The sequence below is a fragment of the Helianthus annuus genome, chromosome 2 (assembly GCF_002127325.2).
Source record: "Helianthus annuus cultivar XRQ/B chromosome 2, HanXRQr2.0-SUNRISE, whole genome shotgun sequence".
NCBI classification, from domain to species: Eukaryota; Viridiplantae; Streptophyta; class Magnoliopsida; order Asterales; family Asteraceae; genus Helianthus; species Helianthus annuus.
In genome coordinates, this window is record NC_035434.2 from 156521832 (window position 1) to 156541949 (window position 20118).

Here is a 20118-nt window from a genome sequence, read left to right on the forward strand (position 1 = left end):
CCAGTAACCGAGTTACTACTGACATACCATCATCGGCATTTTTACTAATGAAGGAGTTCATGCTAACAAAAGTTACTAATGATGGTAACTAGTGATATCAATCCGGCGCGATGCGCCTTTGCAGGAGTTTGATTTGGTTTGGCTCATTCGTGGCGGTGTAGGCACTTGCAAACTCCAAAAAAATGTGTTGTACAAATTTGTTTAAATTAAACTAAACTGGTACAAATACATAACTTCTAAATTGTTACAAATACAACGAACCCGCTAGAACTAATGCCACAAAAGGAGGGTACGAGCAGGGGTTTGGTTGAGACGCGTGTAAGAACCGAGGTAAATCGTAAAACGCGTTGAACTTTGTGTTTGTTTTCCATCACCACAAAGTAGCATTAGTTGTTTGCAAATACCCTGAAACAACAAGTAAATATTTTTTGAACAACAAGTAAATATTTTTTTACTAAAAATTAAGTTGTAACAAAGTGATCTAAAACCACATCAAATAATAACTATAAAGGAGCGGTTCAGTTTCACCTATGAAACAATGTTGCTAACAACGTGCCTATCATGAGACACATCTTAGAAGAATCCTCTTTTGATCCATCTTGCAAATGTTTGTAGCAAGGTACCTTTACACTTGATCTGTCTGCACACACCTCTATTCGGTTGTTAGTTTATTCGGTTTTAAATTTTCCTGTGTCTTAACCAACTTAACCAAAAATCGAACCAAATATAATACTTATTAATGGAACCAAACCGAACACAGTAAATTCTTAACCAAACTGAATAACGAATACGGTAAGTTGGGCTCTGTTTGGTTTTCAATTTATTCGGTTTTCAGTTTTGTTCTGTCATAACCAAAAACCAACCCGAAAAAGACAAGTTATTAACAAAATCGAACTGAATAATTAATACGAATGAAGGGGACACAGTTAAGGTAAGAGAAGAGGAAACTAACATTGGCTATACGGATGAATCTACAGTTTCCTTCATCTTCAATTTCAGGCATAGCAAGCAGCCATCGGGCTCTGGAACTGACCAGCTTGCGTTCCTCTATATGTCTGGTGGAATTGCACATGTCTCTAATGAATTAGATAACAATTTGATGATGATGCTATAAAAGCGATTTACCAAAACAAATTACAATTTTTTTTGTTAGCGTGCATATGATAAGTAGTTCATACAAGAATAACATATAGAAACAAAACTACAATCCAACCTTTAATAAATTAAAAAAAAAAACACGAGTACAGCAAATGACACACATAACAATTGATGTCCCTAAATTGTCCATTATCTTGTATTAGCAATTGTCACAGTCATCTTAACATCTCACACAGACATTTTATCAATTAATAGATAGAGATTGAATAACTATTAACTGTTTAACTGCCAATTCACATACTCTTTCACAGAGAGTAGTGCATTCTAGTAAAAACGTTGTAGTGGTTTCCTACCTATATATGAAAGGTCTTTGGTCAGATTTACATACAAATTTTGGTACACATTTTTTATACACATGTTATTTTTGTCTTTGAATTATCCATTTAAAAAATAGTAAGAGTACCACTAAAATACTTTTATCTGAAAGCGTTTCATACACGTTTCAAAGATATATATAGACTATTTCCAAGCTACACAACCCACAAAGGACCATCACCACCACTCTTTGTCTCTATCCCAAAGCTTTAAAGGTTTTGATTCGGGTTGATTAACTAATATAATAATCGAAGCATAAAAAGATAACCTACATTGTTTTGACACGAATTAACCATTTTCTTATGATTAAATAACTTACGAAAATTTTAAAAAGTTAATCATAAACTAAGACACATGAAAGACAATACAACAAAATTCCATCAAAACCTAATAACTTATCAAGTATGGAGTAGATACACGAAACAATATATAGTATGCGAGTTTATGTTGCATATTACTTTTGGTTTTATGTAACAAAATATGTTTTTTAATGATACACAATGAAAAGCTAACACACATCTTATGATCGAGTATCGTATGTATATGTCTTATGTAATGATGTGGATCAAGTCTTATTGATTTTCTTAAATTAAATTAAAAGAATAAAATGGTTATGTGATGATGTGGATAAAGTCTTATTTCTTAGGTTTGAGGGTGTGATTTCAAGTCCTAGGAGTTTTATTACGTCACGTAAGCGTTATGTAGGCGACACATAAATAGTGGGTTTTATCGCTAACTTACACGGTGTGGATTAACACCACTTATAAAGCCCATCTTTAACTATATTAAAAAAAAGATAAATAAAAAATCTGATTGGTTTACATTAGGTGGGGCCCCTTGATTTCATCTCTCGTGCACGCTACCCTTTGGTGGAAGCCAAGGATGGCGCCACCTTTAACGGAGGCGGGGTGGTTTAACCAAATGGGGGGCGCTAAAGTTCATGAGGTGGCGGGAGGCACCAAGCAACACCCCCTGGCCTTAGTGGTGGGATAAAGCTTAGAGACCATCAGGTCCTCTATTCGGATCTCATAAGGGAGTTTTTCCTAATTTATTGGTTTTATCCTGAATTATTGTATATGCATTATTTTCTAGCGGTGATGGATAGGATCAGATGACTCTGCTGATAACACAGTAATACTCCAGTTATCTGTTAGTGATCCAAATTTACAGTTAAACAAACAAAGAATATTAGAGCATTTTAAAGAACAAAAGAATAAACCGTTGACAATTTTACATAGACTAATACACTACCAGTAGGGCTGTTCACGAGCCGAACCGAACCGATCTGACCTTTGCTCGTGCTTGGTTCGTTTACAAACCGATCCGAACCGAACCGAGCGTTTTTTCAACCGAGCCAAAGTCGAGCGAGCGTCTTTCGATCCGATCATTTTTCGAACGAACGTCGAGCGAGTATCGAGCGTCGCAAAACAAACAAGGAAAGTGATGATGGGGAGTGCTAGTTATTAGAATAAAGTGCAGTTTTCGTCCCTGATGTTTCGTCCAATAGAACACAAGTAAAAAAATTAACAAATCACAAGGAATACAGAAACACTCAACTAGTTCTATTGAGATTAGCTAAGCGGGAAGATAAATTGTCGACCGATTGAAACCTTCCCTTGTTTTATCAGAAGTTTGAAATTGAATGAATCGATTGAAACAAAACCCGGGCGAGTTGCCGTCTTGGCAAGTAGCGATGGAGAAATCGAATAACGATGGCCAATGGGGGGTTTTGATTAGGGTCTTGTACTTCTGAATCAAATGGCGGGTTGAGACTTGAGTATTGATCGACGCTTCACATTTTCGTATTTGAAATATTGACTCAATTACTCAAATGGACATTTAAGTATTGGATTTCAATTCTAATTACATAAATAAGCTCTATTTGGATATTAGACCAAACATTGTTGATGTTGGTCTCTAGTCATTTCATTAAAAATGATACACACACAAATATATATATATATATATTAAAAAATAAATCGAGCCAACCGAGCCGAACCGAACTGAGCGGACCTTTGCTCGTGCTCGGTTCGTTTACAAACCGAACTGATCCGAACCGAGCATTTTTTCAATCGAGCTAAATCGAACGAGCAAATTCCGAGCATTTTTCAAGCGAGCATCGAACGAGCATCGAACGCCGAGCAATTTCAACAGCCCTAACTACCAGTTCAAAATATCGTTATAACCAATGCAGTGTACAAGTTTTAATTCGTAACGTACAAGTCACTACAGCATAATCATTTGTATTTGGTCCCTCTTCTCTTCCACCTGAATCACTCCGCCAGATGTCTTCGACTACATACTTTACTTGATTCAAATTCGTTGTTTCAGTTGATCAACACATTCAATTTCGATCAACTCCAGACACTTGGATTCATCTCGCTCGGGCTCTATTTGGTAGATAAACCGATTTCTTTAAACACTTACTCGAATCTAACTAGAGTAATGAAGACGTTAGCGGATTATTTGACGGAAGATGAAGAAGATGTAGTAGATATGAACACGAGGTGTAACTTTGATTTCAAAAGGATTAAAAACGATTTGAACTTTTGCAGGCTACATAGACATGATGACGAAGATGATCGCAATCAAATCGTTCCTCATCAATACTGTCATCGTAAGTGTTAAACCTGTAAGCACTTCTTCTTCACGAGTTCACGGTATGTAAACACTTGACTAGTAACATATAATTTCTAGAGTTAAGTTCACATAAAAATAAAATAAACGTACGAATTGAAAGAAAAGTCAAAAAAAGTGGCGGTGTCATTTTGATAATTATCAGCAACTTCAAAATTACTCTAGTAGAGTAATTTTGTAAATGTTCATGTAGAGTAATTTTGGTCGTGTAGGGTAATTATCAAAATTATAGGGTAATTATCAAAATTACACTAACCTCCCTCCACCCCCAAAAACCTAAACCACCCCCCACCCCCCCCCCCCAAAAAAAAAAAAAAAAAAAAAAACAAAACAAAAAAAGCCAAAACCATTGTAAATGTTCATGTAGAGTAATTTTGGTCGTGTAGGGTAATTATCAAAATTGTAGGGTACTTATCAAAATTACACTAACCCCCCCCCCCCCCAACTAAAAGCTAAAAACTAAACCATAAAACTAAATCCCATAACTAAATGCTAACAAAATTACTCTACAAAGACATTTTCCAAAATTACTCTACAGAAGTCAAAATTACTCTAGTAGAGTAATTTGATAATTACCCTACATTTCCCAAAATTACTCTACAGATGTTCAAAATTACTCTACAGATGCTCAAAATTACTCTACAAGACACTTTTTGCTTTTTCCCCAGTAATTTAGAAGTTGTTGATAATTACCAAAATGACACCGCCACTTTTTGCTTTTTCCCTCAATGCGTACGTTTCGTACGTTAATATTATTTTTATTTGTTCCTTTACCATCATTTCTAATTAATGGAGGATTATAATTTATGTGTTAGCATCACATAAAAATTGATTTACCACGCTAAACATAGGGGTGTGCACGGTTTGGTTCGGTTTGGTTTTTGGACAAAATCGAAATGTCGGTTTTCGGTTTTTAAAAACTGTTCGGTTTTGGTTTTACACCGGTTAGGTTTTTTGAACAAAATTACGTAAGATTCAAAAAGTAAAAAGTAAAATTTCTAAAATTTAAGAATCTTTCTTGTATGTTTCATTTAAGTTATTATATTTAACCTTTTTAATTAATGTTGTTTACATAAACCTAACCTTCTAATCTATTTTTATGTTTCTCGAAAGTTTTTATTTTGACATTTTTTTATAATACTTTGAAGATTATTAAATTTTGTTAGTTGTTGTAGGCAATAAATAAACATATTAATGTTATTATTATAAATACTTAAGTCAAAGAATATAGAAATAAGAAGTCACCAATACCAAGAAAGTGATCAGAGTGACACAATATAATGTAAATCATATATAATAGCATACAACATCATTTGTGTACAAACAAAAGAAGGCAATCACCGGTAAAGACACTTAAAGAATAAGAAAAACCTACGTCCCTAAAATACACCTAAGACTATGCAATATCCTCTAGAAGTCCTTAACCCTAATCCTACGCCTCCACAAACCGTTGGTTTTTGTTTCGGTTCGGTTTTTTTGGTTACGATTCGGTTATTTCGGTTTTCTACTCACCCCTAGCTAAACATACAAATAACTAGAGTAATTAATTATTATTACTCTACTTCATTTTGTAGTGTAAATTTCAAAATTGTAGAGTAATAATAATAAATTACTCTAGTTATTTGTACGTTTAGTAGTTAATTTCATTTGTACCAGATCCCACCCTTATAATTTATAAACACATTTGGTTGATGCTAGAAATACTTGTTTAGGATGTGACTGGATGTTCGATGAGTTAACATTGGCAGCTTCAAAGATGGCTGATCATATGAGTTTGAGTGTCGAGCAGCTTGTTCGTCTTCATTTTACTTCGGGCCTGTCAAGATTGTTATGGTGTTTGTTTCAGTGTTTCGCCGATGATCAGGAACAATTGCTAAACAAAGGACTAAAGCTAATCCAGTTTGCGGTTATGAATGCGATTGCGCTTAGGAAAATTCTCAAGAAATATGATAAAGTAAGTTGACTTCAGTTCAGTTCACTGTAAATGAGTCATGCACTCAAGCCACTCGTGAATGAATCGAGCTGAGCTTAAATGAGTTTGAGTTTGAGCGCCTAAAAATAAGCGTTTTTAATAAACCAAGCTCGAGCTGGCTCGTGAGTCTATAAATTATATATGTATTTTTTATAATATTTATTAGATATAAATCATGATAAAAATAAATAAATAATATATATATTATGTTATGTATAAAAATTATAAATAAAATATATAAATTAATTAATATATAATAAACGAGCCAAGTTCAGCTTGAAGAACTACTCACGAGCCGAGCTTTAGAATTAGAACTTGAGCTCAGGCTGGGCTTGTTTACACCCCTAGTTGCGAGTTGTGACCAATGAAACAGAAACCGATCTTTTTTGTTTCTTGTGCTTGAATCTTTGATTGTATTTTTTTCAATTTCCGCAGGTGCATGAGTGTGCCAATGGCATGAACTTCAAGTCCAAATTGCAGGCCAAGCACTTGGATATATTGCAGTCACCATGGTTGATTGAATTAGTAGCTTTTTGTATCAATCTTAATGATTCAGACAGTAGTTTAACTTCTGATGAGCTTTTTGGTCCACTCTCTATTGATCTCAACTTAACCAGTGAAGGCTCTGTACTCACTTTGGTTCTTCTAGGATCCGAAAAACTGGATTGCAGTCTCATCTGCCCGATTTGCTTGGTACGCCCTTAATCCGAACATGAACATATATATTTCCACAAATTCCATGTTACATAATGATGATGGTAATCATTGATCATGAAGGATAGTATGTCTTATATTTATATAAGAGTAAAATGTGACTTTCGTCCCAGAGGTTTGGCCAGTTTTGCGATTTTCGTCCAAAGGTTTGTTTTATTGCGTCTGGATCCAAAAGGTTTGAAATTTTTCCATTTTCATCCGGCTCGTTAACTCCGTCCATTTTTCTCCGTTAAGTCAGGGGTATTTCTGTCTTTTTTGTTAACTTAAAGGGCAATTGTATTCGGTCTTTTTACATGAAGTGAAAAAAACCGAATTGCCCTTTTAGTTAGCAAAGAAGACGGAAATACCCCTGACTTAACAGAGAACAATGGATGGAGTTAAGGAGCTAGATGAAAATGGCAAGATTTCAAACCTTTTGGATTCAGATGCGGAAAAACAAACCTTTGAACGAAAGTTGCAAATTAGCCAAACCTCAGGGACGAAAATGACAATTTACTTTGAATCGTTCAAGTATCGTAATGTTCGCTTGTTGATTCAGGATCTTGTTTTCCAACCATATGCTTTGAGCTGTGGGCATATATTTTGCAAGTCTTGTGCTTGCTTAGCAGCTCGCGTTTTGATCATTGAAGGGCTCAAGTATGCGAGCTCGGATTCCAAGTGTCCAGTTTGCAGAGAGGTTAGTACAACTTTTAATCACATAAACCTTTAAGGTGGTGGCGCAATGTTAAGCGCTCGAGTCCGTCTAGCAGAGGTATAAGGTTCAACACTTCAACCCCCCTTGAAGGTCACCTGCTTAGTGCAAGTGGTGTTTTACCTGAACCAATTTGTTAACATGGTATTAGTAGGTCCCGAGTTTTCTGGTAACAGGTTCTCATGTATATATAAAAGATATACTTTTAATCACAGAAAGTCAGCAAACTAACATATGTCACCTTTGTTATATGTATTATAAATATATATATTTAACTATGAAAAAGTATAATTCAGTAATCGATAAAATATGTCATGTTAGGTTAAAATTTTGTCAAAAACACTGCAGTTGCCCTTTGATTTGTATCTTTGTAATTGCAGAGTGGAGTGTATGATAAACCAGTGTGCATGTCTGAACTAGGTTTGCTCTTACAACAAAGGTAAATGTGATTCTTTTCATTTTTTAATTTTTTATTTTTAATTTTGTGGGGTAAAACGGTTTTTTATTTATTCAATAAATTACAAGATAATTAGCCACTTTATTTAAGTTCTTACTTTACGAGGATAATGTGTGTGCAGATCACTAGATCAACCATTTATTCTAGATTTTTCTTGAATCTATATTGAAACTAAGTAAGCATGTGGTTTTATATATAACAAATTCAGTAAAAAAAAACACATAAATAAGTAAGCATGTGGTTTTATTTATAACAAACTAGGTTAGAACCCCGTGTAATACACGGGTTGAATAAATGTAATTTTATATATCAAATAATAAAAAAATATATATATTTTTAAAACCTCGTTTATTACACAGATTGAATAAATGTAATTTTATATACCAAATAATAAAAAAATATATCTTTAAAAATCTCATTTATTACATGAGTTGAATAAATGTAATTTTATATATTAAATAATAAAAAGTTATTTCTGTAAGAACTCTGTATATTGTACAAGTTGAGTAAATTTTATTTTATATATTAAATAATGAAAAAAGTTACATTTTTAAGAACCTCGTGTATTGTATGGGTTGAGCACATGTAATTTTATATACCAATCAATAAAAAGTTATATCTTATTATATATTTATAAACCTTGTGTATTATAAAACTTTTGGACTAAACTGACAAAATGGCCTAAAACACAGGGAGTAAAATGGCATTTAACTCTTTACATTATATTAATTTATAATTTTAAAATCTAATAAATATTTCAAAAGATTATATTATCTCCTATACAAATTGTTTAAATTTAATTTTATAAGTATCTTTTAATTAATATTAATTATCTATAATTAAGTAGGAGATAAAGATGAGAAAACTAAAAAATAGATGGCTCCAATGAATGATATATGTCCCAAAGTTTGTTTCTTTTAGAGTAAATTACAAGTTTTGTCCTTTATGTTTGTCCCAAATTTCAGGCGCTGTCCTTTACCTTTAAAATTGATGAGTTTTGTCCTTAATGTTTTCAAATCTTGCATGTTATGTCCTTTAGGGCAAATCCAGTTAATTTTTTTTGTTAAAACTGATCATGTGCAAGGCACATGAGGGCATTTTAGTCTTTTTAGCTCATTTATTTAATAGTATTTAAAAAATAAAACAAAATAATTAAAAGTATTATTATTATTTTAACTATATATATATAACCTCCATCACCACCACCCTTCACCACCACCGGCACCCTCCACCGCCACCGCCACCGCCACCACCCTCCACCGCCACTACCACCCTCCTCTGCTCACTACTACTTGCATCAAAAACCCCCAAAAATAAAAAAACCTAAATACCAAATCAAAAACCCCCAAAAATCCCCAAAACCAAAAATATCAAAAACCCCCAACAACAATTGATGATCAAGAGAAAAAAATCTATAGCAGCGGTTTCACTCGAATGGATTGCCAACAAGAATTGGTCGGTTGCCGACCAGAGGTCATCATCCAGAATCATCTGGTCATCATCCAGGCAAAGAACGACGCCACCACCTCTGTTTGGTTTGTTTGAAACGAGGTTCGTGAAATCGGAATCTTCAATCGTTGAAAGAGAATTCAGGTACGTGTAAACCTTTGGATAGAACAGATTCAGCACCACCGCCACCACCTCTGTTCACCACAACCACCACCTCTGTTCACCTAAACAATCGGTCAACACTTTACACCCTAAACCCGCACCTCTACTACCACCCATCGGACCGTCGTCCTTCACCACCGTCACACCCATCACAACCTCTCTATCACCATCGTCGATCCACCATCACCAAAAACAAAATAACCAGATCTCATTCTACCAAATTCTTACCCAAATAGCTATTAATCTTCAACAGAGACCTTAGATCGATGATGTTCTTGTTGATCCAAACGCCCTTTTTGCTAAGATCTGTTATCGTCACATCCCCTAAATCGATGATGTTCTTGTTGATCGAGTCCCAAATCGATTGCATCAGGTGGCCGGAAAATTGCAGGAGGGGGTGAAGTTTGGTTGGTTTTGTTCAGGTGGCCGGAAATCGATGATCTTCTTGCAGGAGGTGATGATGGTGGTGGTTGTGGTGGCTGGGAACGATGAGAGAGATCAGATTAGAGAGATAAGACAGAAAGTTAGAGAGAGAGAGAGAGTGCAGAAGGTAATTATATTTATTTATTTTTACAAATAGTCCCTATCTATATATATTATTTACATAATAACCCCTGAAATGGTGAAATTACAAAAATGTCCTCATGTGCCTTGCACATGATCAGTTTTAGCAAAAAAAATTAACTGGGTTTGCCCTAAAGGACATAACGTGCAAGATTTGAAAACATTAAGGACAAAACCCATCAATTTTAAAGGTAAAGGACAGCGCCTGAAATTTGGGACAAACATAAAGGACAAAACTTGTAATTTACTCTTTCTTTTATTATATAGTATAAATTCAAATAAATAATATTATAAATGAGAAGGAGATTAAACTAAATAATAATTATCCATGAGATATTAAACTAATAATATTTAGTAGGAGGGTTATCTATAATTAATTAAAATAGATTAAACTAAAATAATAATTATATATAAGAAATTATCTAATATGATGACAAGTGTCCCCAAAGTAAAGATTCAGTAAAAAAGCACATAAGTAATGAGTAATATGCCTTTATAATTTTAAAGAGACTAACATACCATTGTATTGATATACAAAAAAGCAACTATATAATTTAACCCATAGTCATTTTTTGCTTCCTGGAAAAAATCATTTGTATTCATATCTCAATTTCAAAAATTCTCAAGATTAAGATTTTTTTTTTAGTGGTCCTTAACCACACCCCCCCCCCCCTCCTTTCGTCAAATTTCAAATATATTTGAATTCATTAGTTGGATTCGTGAGACGATTCCTTGTTTTGGGATCTTTTATCTTGGTTTTAAATCATTGGGTCTAGACATTACTTCGGCGTTTCTTAATCCTTTCAAAATGGTAGCAACATACCCCTTTTGTGATTTCTTTCTATCAAAGAATCATACCGATGTTTGATTTGTGTGCTATACATTGTGGATCGAAAAAGTTTTAGCCGTTCCAACAAATTTTTTTGAATTGAAAATTTGTTGGAATCGAATCTTTTGATTTTGTATATCAAAGATATACTTACGAAGCTATTCCAATTTATTTTCAATGTAAAACCTAGCTTATTTATGTTATTTTATGATATTCTACCATGTTTCCAAACACGTACTTGTGTGACCTGTACATACATTATCCATAAAAAAATATTTCTAAAGCTAACTAGAAAATGATTTATTTTTTGTTATAATTTTATTTCTAACTTTTTTTAATCTTACATTTGTGTGTTTCTAAAAAGAAGTTCTAGATAATGTTTATTGTATTATGTGAAAAATGAGAGTGAAACTTATAGCCAATTTTCTATATTATTATTAAGTTCAAATTCAATTAAACTTTAAAATGATGAATATATATGTGATTATTTTCCATATATGTGTAATTAAGTTCAAATGAAGCTATAGATTCATTTAAGTTCATATGTCTACTTATATATTAATATTAATATGATAAAGGAAGCATGAAATTATAATTTCCTAGATTTAAGTAAGCTACATATTCATATTGCTTAGTTGAGCTCCAATTTAATCATTTTTTGTTGAAGATATTAGCTTCTATAACTTTCTGTTATTATTCATTAAGAATATTCTAACTGCAAATTGATTGTGACTTTGAATTTAAAACCATGTATACACTGTCTATAGTGTATACACCATGACTTTGGTTAATGTTACCCTACAAGCACATGCACTTTTTTTTTAAATCACAAATAAACCACCATTTTATCATTTTGGTCACACTTGGATTGTTTTGACCAAATCCTACATAAACTAATTGTTACTTTAATCAATTAGTTTGACTTCTCAAGAGAAAGTCAACATATCTAAAGAGGGTGGATGAGAACACATAATAATAAAGAGACATTGTAAATTTTCAATGTTTGATTCTATATGTTACAAATCAGCATGAACTAATTCTTGCTTGGTAGAAACAAGAAAACTATCGAAAAACAGATGAGAATCGTAGAAAACAAAACCCTCAGAAAAAATCAGGACTCGTTTGTTAGAAAAGGAAAAAAATAATTTAGAGAAAATTATGGATTCCTCAACATCATCTCCATATTTAAGTCTTTCCTTTTTTATTCGTTCTTGTAAAGCCTATAAATAAAGGCTCGTTTTTCCTGTTTTGTATGCAAGATCTATGCAATGTAGTCTTCAATTTTCAACATCGTTAACTTGACACTATGAACTATTTCAACATCCATGACTCTCCAATGGTATAGAGTAATTTTCTTGAAATTTAGCAACCTATAATATATCTTGAAGATTTGTTATCTATCAATATATCAATTAGGCGAGTCTCGATGAGGATTTGAAACTTTTGGTAAGATTTTCAACTTACCCTAATCTTATGTTATTGTGTTCAATTTCGAGTGATTGTGTGAGATCTAGTACGTATTACAAACACAAATATTCTTTACCTGGCTCGTAATCTTCACTTATAATCTTCGGCTAAAGTGTCGCAAACCAATTTAACGACAATGACATTCATTTTTCAAACCATAATCGAGGTTTAAAACATGACCAATTTCATTTACTACCACTAACCACTTACATGTATTCCCTAATTTTAGCCAGACAAACAACACTAAACATGTTAGGAATTATTAATATATTATTTTCTAAAATAAGATACATAACATTAAACAACAAAGTTGAGTTTAATAAACTTTGATCTGATAATTTGACTTCTGTTGACTATACAACATTCATAACATATCCTAACATCAATAATTGAAAATCTCATTCATTATAACAAATAATTGAGAACATGACAACCTTCGCATAGTCATGGGTCACCTACACCTCCCTTTCCTAACCGCATGACACCTCACGACCATCGGCTATCATGACTACCTAGATGTGACCCCTAGGCTATGTCGTCCCACGCTATTTCCCAACATACCTACACCCATCTCATGGTCACTCGAAAATAACGTGGCACCTAACTCGTCTAGCATATTAAGCCTTCATGTCAATACCACACTTTCTACCCGCGCTCCCTATACATAAATCCTTATTAACCTACGACAACGCAGGACTAATATAGTACATTTAATAAAAATGGGACTTGGGTCCTGGTGCTTAGACCTTGTGTGGTGAATGCATTTGATCAATGTGGTTATATAAACGTAAGCTTTTAGCTCTTGTTAAATTGTACATGTAACCATCTTTAATTAATCACTTAATTACTATTTTTTTTACCGGATTTAGTATATTGTTACATTTGCACAATGAAGAAGCAAGGATCCGCAGCCTGGATAATTGGGTCGTCGCTTCAGCTAAAGGAGATAGACGGAGCACACTTCGTCTTCTCCGATTTGCTCCGAGTGGGTGCTGCAAAACAACATAAACAGCTCGTTAGAAGGGGTCTAGAAACCGGGGTCTTTGGACCACCCTCCGACGCTAAAGTCAGTGTGATATTCGTTATAAATAAGAGCCTATATGTAAAGTGCGAGTAAATTAGAGTGCGGGTAAGTGAATATGTATAGAGAGAGGAGGAGAAGAAGTTACCTTCAAATGGGGGGGAGGACTTATTGGGATGGTAAAGGCCAAAGCCTTTGTTGGGCCGTATGTGTTGGGCCCTAAAATGTTGTACTGGGCCTAACCGGATCTTACCTCATCACACCAATAACATTATTGTTTCTTTGTAATCATAATTGTTTGAAACTTTTTAGTCGTAATATTTGGGGGGTGTTTGCAGGTGCAAAGAAGAGTACAAGGAAAGAGCGATCGAAGAAAGAAAGATACTATTGAAGCAGACGAAAGAGTATTGGGAGATGCAAACGAGTCACGCGATGGGATTATGACAACTTATTGCGCGCAATGACACGGTTTTTGAGACTAGTGAGGTGCATGTATCAATCATGTGTGCTAACAAGTGGATTGAAATGTTACTAGTTGAAGAAATATTGGAACATGTACACACCTGATCTGTAGGCGTAGATTGTGAATTGGGGACGAATGATTTATGGGTCTTGTATGTGTTAGTAAGACAAAATACATGTGGATATAAAAAGGTCAAATGATTGCAAAATGTTTAGATATAGAAAACAGAAATTCACGACAACCTAAACTTTGTTAATAGGTTTCGTGAATTCCGATACTAGATTCATTGTATATTTAGATGTTTTAACTTTCAAGGTTATTGCTACTGTAGGTTCTATAGTTGGAAATTAAAAGAAAAAGTTAAAATGAATTTAAATAGCAAAGATGTCTTTTTTTTATTTTTGACTTGATACATCCTCTAAAAGATAAATTTCCATCACTCTATAAAATAGAAAAAAAAAAATGCTCAGTGTTGGCACAATACAAAGATTACCAGAATAATGGGGTTTGGTGTTGGTCATGGGTTAGGGCTCCATTTTTTGGCTACTAAATTGGAGGAATACACAGAATGTCTAGATATTTTTAGCTCGGTCTAGATAACAAATAACAAGGACAGGTGGAGATGAGATTATGATCCGAATGGTTAGGCTGGTGGGTCTTTGGCTGGAAATTACTCTCTCTCTAAGGTTGTGTGGTGTCGTGTTGGGGCGCTAAGGCTCCGAAATGGCTGTGGACGCAACTCCACACCCACCACCCTACGCACTCGTTAAATGAATGTGATTACTAGCCCGGGATGGTGCTCACTGTACAATGAAGATTTGGAATCGGCGAAGCGTATTAGGGATGAGCTCAATACCAGTACCGGCATCCAAAGTATCGAACTGAAAATCGTCAAAACTGGGTACCGGCACAAAAAATGCTCGGTACGATATGGTACCGTTACCGATATGATACGATACGATACAGTACTAGTATTGAATGTAAAAATCGGTAAAATACAGGTAGCAAACCGAACCAAAAGTACCAATCAAGAATACGCCAAAAAGTGGGTACTGAATTGATACCAAAAATAATTCGGTACTGGATACCGAATGCTCATCCATAGAGCATATTCTAACCACATGTCAGATGACTTGCCTTATTTGGCATTGGGTGAGTAATTGGTAACATCCCACCGATTTTGGTTTTCTCGATTTAGGACCTCTTTGAAATCCACAAAACTTTGAACATGAAAAACAAATTCCGTCTTATTAATTCAAGTGCCGTGAACGAGTTGGAAAAAAAAACCCTTTAAGCCCTGACGAATTATATTAACTGTTTTTTTTTACCAACGATTAATGTTATAGCAATAAACACAGCAAAATTATAGTTAAATGATAAATTAAATTATTGAGTAAACTGCAATTTTACCCCCTGGGATTTAACCCAATTGGCACCCTGACCCACTCCATGGAAATAATTGCAAATTTCCTCCCCAACGTTGATTTGATGTCGCAATTTTACCCCCTTCGTCCAGCCAACGTTAATATTACCGTTAGTCCTTGTTGAATTGTCCATTTTGCCCTTCGTCTTTCTCATTTAAGAAACCAACCCCGGTTCATTTGCCCTAATTCCATTGTTGTTCTCTTCAACCATCACTGCTGTTCAACTCATTTGCCCTAATTATTCAATCGCCACCCCCCCCCCAAATCTGCAAGCCCTCTTTAATTCGTTGTTGCTCAACATGTCTAGCTCCTCTTCCTCTGTGCTTCGATCGAAGGAAACAATGGCCAAAACTCAACCCTCAGACATTATATGTCCTTGTAGTGAGCAAACTGTTTACAAACAATTAGAAACCAAGGCTAATCCTGGAAGATGGTATCTTCGATGTGTAAGTGAATTCTGTTTTATGCTTATTGAAACTGCTTCTGTGATTATTACTGAGTTGTGGTGTTGCTAATGATGTACGATTATAGGTTGGAGGATGTGGATTCCTTAGATGGGCTGATGTTGGTAAAGAACAGGGATGTCCGATTTGTCGAGAGGTAATGCCTGCTTTAATTCAAAGTATTAAAGATAAGGATGAGTTGGCTAAGTGTAAAGACCAGTTGGCTCGGTACAAGAATGACGATGTGTTCAAATTGAAGATGTACTTAGGGATTACTTGGGTCTTAATCGTTCTAGTTTATTTGCTTAAGTAGTTAAATGTAGAGAAATTGGATTAGTTTGTGTATTTTGACCCTAATTGTGTGTGAGTTATGAGTTTTCCAGTTTATGCAATGGTTCTTTTCAAGTTCTTACTTTATGTTTGTTTTGGAAGCCTGTTTGTAATGCTGTAGGTATTGCTGAGAAAGAGAAAGATATTGCTAAGAATGAGAAAGATATTGCTAAGGATGAAGACGTCGTTGCAGCCGAAGAACCAGACATTTATGTATACTTTGAGGATCAAGACTCTGAGATACTCAGACCTTACTTGGAGCAAGAAACAGATAATGAAAAGATATTCGGAGATCCGACAAAGGATTATGACCCTGAAGTGCTAGAACATGCATGGGATTACACATATTGGGATGAAGAGGATGATTGGTACTTTGATCCATATTAAGGGGAGCATGGTTCTGATTCGCATTGGTCTTGTTTGGATGATCATCACTGGAAATAGGGTAGAAAGCAGCATCTAGATTTGTTTTGTTGTATGTTGTATTTTGGACCACTAAATTTGCAATGTAATTGAATCACTTTTCGCCGAAATTTTGTTTAAAGTTACAAACCATATGCAAACAACCAAACATCTTCATGATAATATAATAAACTTGCAAACATAGTCTAAAGTTACAAACCATAGTCAAACGTGCAGAAATGAAAAGAAACATTGTCTTTAACAAACTTGACAAACAACCAAACAAGTACAGATACTACAAACCATAAACAAACTTCCGTCACTCATAAAGATTGTAAACTGGTGCACCTTGAGTGGCAGTGTGTGATTCTTGTGAAGCAGTGGATTGTTCACCCCCTTGTCCTTTGCAGCTCATGACATTGTGACCCATGTTCCCACATTTACCACACTTGATGCTGGTTCCCTTTCTGGTCATTTTTCCTCCTTTGTCGAACTCCTGCTCAAGCTCTTTTTCACAAAATGCCTTCTTTCGTTTTTTCTTTGGCCTTCCAACTTGTGTATGATGCTTTGGTGGGATGAGTGTTGTTGGACACTGTGAAGGAGTCCACATCTCCGGTCCATTGATTGGCTCTATCAAATTCTCATAAACTTTCTTCCATGTTGACAGCCAATACACATCAGAAACCCACTCTTCTGGTATGCCAGCATCAATGCTATTCCTTGATATATCCCATATGGCTACAACTGCATGTTTGCAAGGCATCCCTGTCAAATCCCACTTCCTGCATGCACAAGTTTTATGTTTAACATTCACAACACACTGTGATCTCGGATCTGTTACTTGATACTTGTCTGTATCAACCATTAAAACAGACATTTCAGAAGCCTGTTTCTTGATCTCATCGAAGACCTCAATGGCATGAGGTGTCAGTTGCCCCATACACTTTGCTTGCAATTTCTTGACATTCACTATCCTCTTGGTCATGTACTCCCTAATGAATTCTAGGCATGTGATAATCGGCTTGTCCCTTGCTCCTATGATTTGTCTGTTAAAAACCTCACATATGTTGTTCAGCAACATATCACATTTAGCTCTTCCAGAAAAAATATGCTCTTGACCAAGCGGTGTGTGGGATCTCATTCAGCCAGTCATACATACCTCGTTTTGTTGTCTTAATTTCTTCCATAGCTTTGTTAAAATATGGAATAGATGTCTTCCTTCCCGCTGACCAAAGCAAATTCTTGTAAAGATCTCCACGCCACTTGGATTTCATGTTCTCATGGATGTGCCTCAAACAAAATCTGTGCTCAGCATTAGGAAAAACAGCTAGCATTGCTGGAATAAGACCCTGTGATACAAATTGCAATTAATCATAATATTTTGCAAGCAAAGTTAATTGAAACTTATGAATTAACAAGTGATTACCTTTTGTCTATCGCCGATGAAGGTGAAACAAGACTCAGCCGTACACCCTAGGTCATCTCTCAACAGTTGCAAAAACCATTTCCAACTTTGTGTTGTTTCTGCCTCAACAAGGGCATAACAATCTGGATATATGCTATTGTTCCCATCTATACCAACAACACTCAAGATCTGTCCAGGAAATGGACCTTTCATGAAACAACCATCGACACCCAGCAACTTGTAACGCCCACTTTTTCACATTCGAAAATACAAATAATGACATACTATTTTTAACGAAAATTGGGCATGACCCGTTCGTACTATAAGCATTTCCCTGCTTTTAACAATCACCATTCAAACTAAAATCTACGACACATTTCAAAAGACATGAAAGTTGTAACCATACAAGATTCCATCAAAAATGTTTTTGACCGAACTACCAAAATAAGATTTAAAATCCTAACTTACTTACGAAACATCACAGACATAAACTTAACATTTAAATTATGAAAGTGTTTTGACCCATTTACAAAGACGACTTAAACCGGAAGCGCATAAAAGGGCGATGTGGTGTGTTCGATCCAAGCTCGCCATTAACAAGGGTGAGATTCACCTACATCCATAACACAAACTTACAAGTTAGTTCGGTTAAAACATATTGCTAATACATTTTGCGTTTCATCATTATTTAACCCGTTACCGGGTCATTATTTCTTTACATCTTTTCATTCAACTTCTCATATGACAATTCCGTTTAACGGTTATAGCACCATCTTAGTCTCCGTCATCATCAATCATCCTAATTTATCCGACCCGTTCTCCCGGATCATACTTATTCTTACTTTTCCAATTTTCCATACTTCACTAGTTTGGCTTATAAAAGTCATCACTAGCTATCTTAATTTCATAGCAATTTCATCTTACTTGACCCGTTTAACTACGGGTCAATACATCACCAAGAACACCTCATTCTCATACTTTAGACCCATTTGTACGGGTCGTCAATAAACGTTTCCCTTTTTCTACTAACAATTCGGATTAAGACATTTTACTATAAATTTCCGCATAGAACATCGAATAATTATTTACATGAGAACTAACACAAAAATCTACTTTCTACATGAGCGAAGTTCATATGAACTTACCGGAGTCGTGCGCTCCTATTGCCTTTGCTTGGTTTGATTCCGCTCCTTTCTTCGACCTTGATGTTGGAGATCCTCAAGTGATTAACATTCCTAGTTCATGCATACGATTAACCTTCAATTTCCCTTTCAATTTGATGGATTTTGGGTTGTTAGGGTTTTGATTCTTCTGGCTCTTTCCCTCTCTCGATCACATGCCCCCAGAACCCAAACACTGACTTTTTTTTATTAAGTGTTTTATTTCCATAATTTTCATTTCCACCCCCTCATTCTTTTAGAACATGCCATTTTCCTCATATTTACATACTAACTTAGTTAACTTTTAGGTATATATAAAATCTAGACTTACTAAAACTTATAAAACTTTATAAATGGTAAAATTTATATTTACCATTTCTTTTCCATCAAATATTGCGATTATAATTTTTATAATATGACTTACGAAATTTGGGGTGTTACACAACTGTCTTCCAATCATCTTAAATCCTCTCATCATAGAGGCAAAACATACATAAATCCTGCGAACTGCCTTGTATGACTATCTGAGTTCCCACATGGCTCCACATCAATTTTAATTGTACTACCTGGGTTGGCTTTTAGAAGTTCATCACAGTATGACATTAGCAGACCATACTGTTCTTGGTAATCACCATAAATCCTCGTAGTTGCTATCCTCTTGGCTCTGAAGACCTTATGTAGTGATATTTCTAGCTGATGCTTCCTAAGCAGTTGACTTTGAATTGCATGAATTGGCTTGTCTGGATTGCTTTCAATCATAGGTTGGATCTCTCTGGCAATCGAACTCATTGTGTACAATGAAACGACCCTTGTTGTCAAACAATTATGTTGATTATGAATGGTCTTCACACACCACTTCTCCTTAGCCGTATGCCTTGAGATGTGAACTGCCCAAGGGCAGGTGGGCTTGGTATGCCTTTTAAGGTGCTTGTATTTTTGCCCTACTTTGCTGCATTTACTATTTTGCCCCTCATCTCCTTTTTTTTTACAGGACCAAGTAGTGGTGGATTACTTCCAAAACATACTACCCTATACCTTAACAATTCGTTTTTTAG

At 35.0% G+C, this 20118-nt stretch overlaps 2 protein-coding genes and 1 long non-coding RNA gene across 5 annotated transcripts; 1 reads left to right on the plus strand and 2 right to left on the minus strand.

Annotated features, from left to right (window-relative positions):
* Positions 1–3754: 3754 nt before the first annotated feature.
* Positions 3755–14107, plus strand: LOC110924951 (probable E3 ubiquitin-protein ligase BAH1-like 1). 3 transcript variants are annotated; one of them, XM_035984981.1, is made up of 6 exons: positions 3755–4105; positions 5957–6064; positions 6518–6775; positions 7335–7472; positions 7868–7926; positions 13775–14107. In XM_035984981.1, the coding sequence occupies exons 1-6, from the start codon at positions 4040–4042 to the stop codon at positions 13878–13880; spliced, it is 735 nt and encodes a 244-aa protein (XP_035840874.1). In that variant the 5' UTR covers positions 3755–4039; the 3' UTR covers positions 13881–14107. The 3 variants fall into 3 exon arrangements, with proteins under 3 accessions (XP_035840874.1, XP_022024618.1, XP_035840875.1); XM_022168926.2 differs by having other exon boundaries at positions 3755–4090; positions 5823–6064; XM_035984982.1 differs by having other exon boundaries at positions 3755–4090.
* A 2710-nt stretch (positions 14108–16817) lies between these two features.
* Positions 16818–18116, minus strand: LOC110898768. The gene is made up of 4 exons (XM_022145604.1): positions 17925–18116; positions 17654–17847; positions 17347–17544; positions 16818–17280 (listed from the first exon to the last, which is right to left on the minus strand). The coding sequence occupies exons 1-4, from the start codon at positions 18114–18116 to the stop codon at positions 16818–16820; spliced, it is 1047 nt and encodes a 348-aa protein (XP_022001296.1).
* Positions 18117–18291: 175 nt separating this feature from the next.
* Positions 18292–19337, minus strand: LOC110907022. The gene is made up of 2 exons (XR_002573916.2): positions 19049–19337; positions 18292–18516 (listed from the first exon to the last, which is right to left on the minus strand). It is a non-coding gene; the product is annotated as an uncharacterized LOC110907022 (long non-coding RNA).
* Between the last annotated feature and the right edge of the window lie 781 nt (positions 19338–20118).